The sequence below is a fragment of the Equus asinus genome, chromosome X (genome assembly GCF_041296235.1).
Source record: "Equus asinus isolate D_3611 breed Donkey chromosome X, EquAss-T2T_v2, whole genome shotgun sequence".
Lineage (NCBI taxonomy): Eukaryota > Metazoa > Chordata > Mammalia > Perissodactyla > Equidae > Equus > Equus asinus.
Window position 1 is genome coordinate 37,652,795 of NC_091820.1, and position 8,128 is coordinate 37,660,922.

General features: G+C 45.6%; 1 protein-coding gene across 1 annotated transcript; it reads right to left on the minus strand.

Moving 5' to 3' along the window:
• Positions 1-509: 509 nt before the first annotated feature.
• On the minus strand, positions 510-7,698 carry BMP15 (bone morphogenetic protein 15). The gene is made up of 2 exons (XM_014827162.3): positions 7,030-7,698; positions 510-2,627 (listed from the first exon to the last, which is right to left on the minus strand). The coding sequence occupies exons 1-2, from the start codon at positions 7,352-7,354 to the stop codon at positions 1,768-1,770; spliced, it is 1,185 nt and encodes a 394-aa protein (XP_014682648.1). The 5' UTR covers positions 7,355-7,698; the 3' UTR covers positions 510-1,767.
• Positions 7,699-8,128: the final 430 nt, after the last annotated feature.

An 8,128-nucleotide genomic window follows, 5' to 3' on the forward strand; every position in this document is an offset into this window, starting at 1 on the left:
ACCTCATCTGGGGTGTCATGGGGGAATTGAGATGAAGATAAATGGCTGAGCTGATTCCTAAAGACACAGTAAAGAAGGTAGACGGACAAAAGGATGTTAAGGAACAGCTCCTCAGGGAGAGAATAAAATTTGTGTATTTGTAGACATGTAAAATATTCAGTCTAGCTGGAACCAATTATTGAGAAGGGAGTGGTAAGATGAATTAATTTACAATGGATAGGTAAGAAAGAGATAGGGATTTACATTTGGCAAACACATGCACCCACCCTAAATCAGTTCCATTCCGCTGAGAAATGACCATCAGATTAGTCAAGGAACAGGTGGGCAGAGGAAATGCCTTACTGGGCTTCCTCAAAGGGGCCCCTCGGGAGGGCTGATTGCTAGCACTGTTGCCTTAACAGAGCAGAACTTCTGAGGAGCCTCTAGCCCCACCCTTGGGGATTAGGGTTGAGCTCCCGGCCATGGTTAAATGGAACAAAGGAAATAAATTCTTTCCACCCACTCTTTCCCAATCCCCAAAACATTCAAGATTCTCTTTAACAACAAAAAATGATTTATTTGCAACACAGCCCAGTCCCCATCACTTCAATACAGCACAGGAGTAGAAAAGAGTCATACTGCAAGCATCATTTAGTCCAAGGCAGAGCTCCATGCCTCCCAAGACAGCCAGCCCATCTCCCCCAGAGACCCGTGCCCAGAGCCAAACTGAACACACAAAGAGGCAAGCCCAGAATAAAGTTGGCTGCAAGCCTCAGCATGTTTCATCTCTCCACCACAGCCCTTCAAGCTTCCTATCTGCAGCCATCTACTCACTCCACCCTCAATCAGGCCACCTCCTAGCTTCTGAGCCACAAGGGAGCTTTCTTCGTGGGGTAATTAACAGGGGTTTAAATGTTACACAGAACAAGAAAACACCCTGTGAAATCTATTGTTCGTAGAAAGTTTGAAATGACTCCCCCCATACATAATCCTAATCAGCAATCACAGCTCTTCCTCTCTTCACCATAGATCCAGGCGGTTGTGAAGTGATTGTCGTCTCAGACAGCTCCATACCCGTTTCCCTATTGGCCTTATTAAAGGCTGTTCTCCTCTCCCTAGGGTAGGAAGGAATCACAGGTACTTTCCCCCAGGTTGAGGCTGAGAGGAAAGGCCCCAATAGCTTAGAAAAAGATTCCCTTCCTTTTGTTCCCCTTAAAAGATTTTTATGGAGATTGTTGCCTAAAAGTTTTCTAATTCATTTGAGAAAAGTTAGTTTTAGATTTAGAGGGTAATCCAAGCACAGAAGCAGGCAGTCTTTCTGATTAGGTACTAGTTTCTAGAATACAGGAGGCAAGTAAGAGGAGTTATAAAATCTCAAGTTGCTTTCTTCACCCCAAATCTTAGCCTCAGAAGATGAACACTAGAAGATTCCACCTTTCCCAGGCCTTGGTGGGGCAATTCCTAAAATTCTACTATCACGGACTGGTGACTTTTGACAAAGTCACAATAAAAAAGACAAGAAAATAGAGAGGGCATCTCCAAAGGAACATTTTACTCAAACATTAAAGGCTCTGGCTCGTGGTCAAAAACGTACTAATGGTTGATATCAGAACTGTTTTTATAAAGTAAGCAGCTTAAATAGGGGAAGGGGCTTTAACAACACTTAAGGCAAGGAAATAGAACCCATAGATTGGGCAGAGGATCACTTGCAGCTTTAACATTGGTGTTTGTTTATTTGAAACCCTTCTCCAATTTCTTAGGAAACCTGAGCTAGCTGTAACTTTGCTGTCACCTGCAGGTACAGGACTGGGCAATCATATTCTCATACTCCTTGTACAAGATACTCCCATTTGCCTCGATCAGAAGGAGGCTAATGGGAACATACTTGTAAGGGACACAGGAGGGCGGAGGGACACTCTGGTCTACCAGCTCATTGACAAGGCTCTGGATGATGGCGTGATTGGGAGAATTGAGACCATAGCGTAGTACCCGAGGGCAGGCTCCCTTACAGTAGTTTGGGGTATAGAGATGGGGAGCAATGATCCAGTGATCCCAGCCCAACTGGTGGAAACTGACTTGGAAAGGATGGAGGGAACACTGGTTACTTTCAGGCCCTTCACGCTCGCGGGAGGGGCCAAGAACCTCAGACCCCATACTGCCTGCTTGCCGAACCCTCCGCAAGAGAAGAGAAGCGTCCCTTTCCATAAATTCCTCCAAGCCTCTGGGGAGAAGTTTGGTCTTCTGACCACTTTTGTGAGTGTCATTGAAATACAGCAACAAAAAGACAGTGTCCAAAGATGAAGTGCCATGCCACCGGAGCTCAAGAACCTCGCTATCTTTTGGCTGCTGACACACGAAGCGGAGTCGTAGAACCCTGCGCCCTTTGTGATTCCAGAGCCTTTGCCGAATGTGTTGTGTGATATCCATCTCTGTCCACGCTTTGGACAGCAGGGAAGGCTTTGAGGAAACTCTCCCTGAAGAGGGAAACTGGTTGGTTGGGCTCTTCTGGACCCAGGGCTCCACATGGCAGGAGAGGTTGAAGTGAGATAGGTGAAGTTGATGGCGGTAAACCACAGTGGCTCTGACTAGTTGGTATTTTACCCGGTTGGATCTCAGAGGAAAGTCCAGGGTCTGTATATGCCAGGGGCCTGCATAAGTAAGAGTGAACAAGAGCAGAGGGTTAGCTTCTTACCTCCTAGCCTGAATCTCGCACAAACCTGCTCAGTACAAACTGACACCTGTAAGCAGCCATAAAATTAACTAAAAATCATTATAATAGCTATCATTTGAGCATTTACTAATGTATTAGTTTACATGCATTAGCTCTTTAATCTGCAGTAGTCTTATGAAATAGTTATTATCCCAATTTTGAAGGCAAGGAAATTGAGGCTCAGAGAACCTGTGCCAGAGGACACCCAGCCAGTGTGTGGTGGAATCAAGATTTGAGCCTACTTCCCTTCAAAAGAGAAATTGTCTCATTTTTAGATCACTCCCAGCCTCACTAAGCTGAGAAAAACAGCCCTCAAATATAGAATTACTTTGTGTGTATGTTGTATGTGTGGGACAGGATCAATCATATTTTTAGTTGACTATTAAAGGTGACCAATTAAGAGAATCATTGTGACATCCATGAATTAAGTTCATGCCATATCACTATACAGATGTAGCTTTGGGGTAACAGTCTAATATTGAGGGCTATGATGTACCATCACTTCAAATCCAGGGCTGAGATGCTCAGAATAATTTTGTCTATCCACTGCTAGTAGGGCAGCTATTTTTTGCCACTTCTGCCTTCTACTTTAAGAATAGCTTCTTCTGGGGGCCGGCCTGGTGGCACAGCAGTTAAGTGTGCACGTTCCACTTCGGTGGCCCAGTATTCGCTGGGTCAGATCCCAGGTGCAGATGTGGCACCACTTGTCAAGCCATGCTGTGGTAGGCATCCCACATACAAAGTATAGGAAGATGGGCCCGGATGTTAGCTCAGGGCTAATCTTCCTCAAAAAAAAAAAGAATAGCTTTTCTTTTGGACACCTACCACAGCATGGCTTGATAAGCAGCTCATAGGTTGGCACCCAGGATTGGAAACGGCAAACTCCGGGCCACCAAACAGAGCCTGCGAACTTAACAGCTGCGTCCACTGGGCTGGCCCCTAAGAGTAGCTTCTTGAACAGCTATTCCTTCTTGGGCCGTTTCCTTAACTCTCTGTGTCTCCCTTTTCCGTTCCTTACTGGAAATGATTCTTCATTTACCCCATTCATTGTAGCACCATTCCCCTAAATACCGTTTTCAACACGGCCTTAGTCATATAAATATTTTGTCTGTTAAGAATTCTACTAGAAGCTGTGTGCCTCTTAGTGATTAAGAGTTTTAATCCAAACTGTAATGCTGACACCCAGTGGCCAAAGGGTTGGAAGGCTGGGGCTGCAGTGCTCTGAACTTCTGCGCCCCCTCCTGGCAAAGGTCAAGAGCAAAAATTACAAAAACCAGGCATTGCAGGAAAAAGCCTTCTTTTACCTTCAAATAGCTTATCACTAAATATTTGCATATAATTTACATATTATTCACTAACTTCCCTTCTCCACTGAATCCACAAACCTGGAATTCTTCAGTAGGCCTCGAACATTCAACGTGGAAGCTCTTCAACGTCTTGATGCATCAGGATACTTTTTTTAAAGTTCAGGTTCCAACTCATGCTTAATATACCCTCAAGTTTGGGGCACTGGACATCATTCACACAAGGTTCAAGCCAGGCTTGTATTTGCTTTCTCAACTTATTCCACACTCCCATTCTACAATAATCTTTCCAAGAGGCCCACCCATACACCTGCCCCACCCTGCCTGAAAAGGAACCCAACCCAACCTCTAACAGGCTGTCTAGTAAGGAACTGCCCTTTCCTTTCAGACCTTGACATCACATATTTCCTGAAGCAGGGTGGAGTTGCTAAGGATCAGAGCCAGGAAGGGTCTGCTCAATTTTTCAGGGAAATAGCTGACTCATGCATCCCGTGTGATTGAACCTGGCATAGCTTCTCCAGGCAAGCTCGACTCAGCTGGCTCATCTCCTGATGGAAAGATCAGGCTCTGCTGTCTTGTCATCTGTTTCTGGATCCTTTCCCAAGTCCCTAGATGCTGGTATGTCCCAAAGTCACACCATACTGGCCTAATTCTAGGCATCCTCCTTTCTAGCCTCATATCATTTATACAAACTTGATTTGTACAGCTTTCTGCTGTACTTAGGAATGGAATCCAGATCCCTTATAGTGTCCTACAAGTCCCTGCCTTTCATCAGCGTCATGCCCTGCCCCTCTCCACAATGCTCACTAGGCTCCAGCCATATTGATCTTTGTTCTGTTCTTCAAGTTGGACAAGCTTGTTTCCACCCTCCAGGCCTTTGCACATGTTGTTCCCTCTGCCTAAATCAGACTTTCTACTCTTCTCATGCCTAACTTATCTTAAAGACCTCAGCTAAAATGTCACCTCTTCAAAGATGCCTTCCCTGACAATCCCATGTAAATGGAGGATTTCTTCGCTATTTTCTATCAAGACAACCCATTTCATTCTTCGATAGCACTTACCACAATTTGCAATTATCTGTGTTTGCTTATTTGTCTCACCCATGAGAACCACATCTATCTTGATCACATCTATATGCCAGCACCTAGAACAGTACCTAGCACTCAGTAGGTGCTGAATAAATATTTGTTGAGTGAATCTCCACCCACACCAAGCTATGTTCTCTTTCCTGAATCAGAATGCACTTCTCTGGCTCTATGCATGGTCTTCCCACACCTTCCTCAAGGTCCAGCTCAAATACTACCTCCTCAGAATGAGGTCTTCCACTGTCTCCCTGCTTCCCTCTCCTTGCTTTAAACAGTCACCTGTTTCTTCTTTGGAGTCCTGGGAGCCCTACTGCTTGTCCTTTTCAAGGCATTTGTCATGCTGTAACACCATTATGTGATTACTTATCTATCCATTCTACCATAGAGGGAGTTGCTAGAGGTTAGGGAAGTAGGTTTTTGCCTCTTTATACCCAACCCAAACACAGTGCCTGGTGCTCAATTAAAATCTGCTGAGGAGTCAGCACAGCAGGGTGATTAAAAGCACAGGCTTTGGAGCCAAAAGCCTGGGTTTGACATCCAGCTTTACCAATTATTAGCTGTCTTACATGAGTAAGTTACTCTGAGCTTACTTTCTTCACCTATAAGATGGGTACATTAATGGTACCTACCTCATATGATAGTGGTGAGGACTAAGGAAGATAAGGTCTGTAAAGTATGTTGCCCAATGCCTAGCACACAGGAAGCTCACAGTAAGGTTAGCTAGAGGAATATTGCTTGTTTTACTTGGAAGGGAGTATAAATCCTGTCTGTTGAGACCAGCAAAGGCCCAAGATTGATCTCCCCAGGTTCCCAAGATTTCCTTGAAGTTTTGGCTGTCTGCATTCCCTAGAGAGCCCTGCACTTCAGGAGCTTACTGCTGTCCTGGAACAGTGTCTCACATGGATGTTTAAAGAATCAAGCATGATGGAAACAAAGAAAATTCCAAAATACACTTGGTACTAAAAACCCAAAGTAGCCTTAATAGAAAAACTGCTTGGTATACAAGGATATCAGGGTAATATAAACACTTGAGAAGTTATGGACAGGCTTTAGAAGCAGACGGACTTGAGCTCAGATCCTCTCTCTGCCATCCACTGTCCATATGAACTTTGCAAGTTATTTAATTTCTCTGTGCTTTAGTTTTATTTATTTAATTTTTCTTTGAGGAAGATTAGCCCTGAGCTAACATCCGCTGCCAATCCTCCTCTTTTTGCTGAGGAGGACTGGCCCCGACCCAACATCCATACCCATCTTCCTTTATTTCACATGTGGGACGCCTACCACAGCATGGCCTGCCATGCGGTGCCATGTCCACACCTGGGATCCGAACCGGGGAACCCCGGGCCACTGAGAAGCCAAACGTGCAAACTTAACTGCTGCGCCACCGGGCCGGCCCCAAGTTTTCTTATCTTTAAAAATTAGGCTAATTGTTCTATGACATCTGACGGTAGTAGCTGTCATCAGGATTAAGTACAATAGCAAATGCTTCCCAAGCCAGGTATACAGACCCTCAGATGTTAGCTTGTTTCTGTCCTTTCTGAGGCCTTGTAAATTTCCCTAATTCAGCATCCTGTACTCTTTGCCTTTTAAGAATAAAACACATAAACAGCCCTCCACAAGAATGTATTATTTCTCCATTACAGTTTTCAGTGACATAACAAGCAATAAGACTTTCTTTGAAAGATAGGAGCTAACACATCATACAGTGATCCTGGGGCCTCGGAGAGATTCCTCAGATGCCCCAGGGAAATCTGTTCTTAAGTTGGGGCCTTAAAGGGAAGCAGGCTTGGAGCCAGCTTCTTCCTAGTTTGCCTTCTTTGAAAACGAAGCCTGAGAAAACAACCCACCCACCAGGCAATAAAGCCTGACAGTAAATTCACAGGTCCCCTTTTCTCTACGCTCTTTTTCCCCATTTCTCTCCCCTCCAGAACAGTATGGTATGGTAACTTACCTCTGAGAGGCCTTGCTACATTGGTCAAGGGCTTCACCAGCCTCACCATGGTGGCGCCAATGGTGCGGTTCTCTCTAGGATGTCCATGTGCATCAGCTGAACGCTGGTACAACTCCAGCATGTACCGCAAGGGATGCCCTAGGACCTGTGGCTTCCCCTGCTGCTTGGCAGGTGCTTCTTCTAGCAGCTCCAAAATCAGGGGCAAGGTAGGGACCTCAGCTGGGAGGGCAATAGAGGGCTGCCCTACCTTTGCCATTTGGACCCTGTGTTCCCTATAAAGCACCAGTCCCCAAAGAAGGATTCTAAGGATGCTGAGGAGGACCATCTTGAAGGGCTTAGTGTTCAGCAACACGCTCCAGCCCAAGCCCAAAGGATGTCACTCTAACCCTTTCCTTTCACACAAGTAACCACATCCTGGCTCCACAGCCACAAAGGATGAGGCAAGAAAAAAAGTGAAAGGCAGGCAGGTAGGCCCTATGTTGCTTCCCCTGGGAGGCTCTTCTGGACCAAAGGAGGTCTCCTAACTTGGCCTCTTTGCATCAAAACAAACAGAAACAGCAGGTGGAACAAGGCAGCCTGCTCCTCCTGCTCCCCAGGACTGGGGACAAGACAGTACTTACTCAGAGGCTGAGGTAACTTAAAAGGAGAGATCCATTCTCGGACCTGCTCCCTCACCCTATCCACCAGGATGGGAAAAAAGCATCCCTAGCCTGCTCTGCTCCACAGTTTTAAAGGTAGTCTCTTAATCAGTCCTTAAAGGGCCAGAGGACTCCTGTTCTCATCCCACTTCCATGCAGCACTTCCTCTAATGTAGCATTTCCCAAAATGTAGTCTGCTAATGAATTGCAGTGAAACTATCTGAGGTGATTGCTAAGAATGCAGACTCCTGGGTCTGGACCAAAACATGGACTCTCTGAGGCTGGGGTCCAGAAATCTGAATCTTAACAAATGCTTCAAGAAGTTCCTATGAACACTGAAATGTGGAAACCACTGTGTGAGTGTGGCTGTTGGAACTTGAAGAAGGTGCCTTAACAGTGATTCTCAATCATGGCTGTACATTGGAATCACCTGGGGAGCCATAACTATTATGGATGCCTGG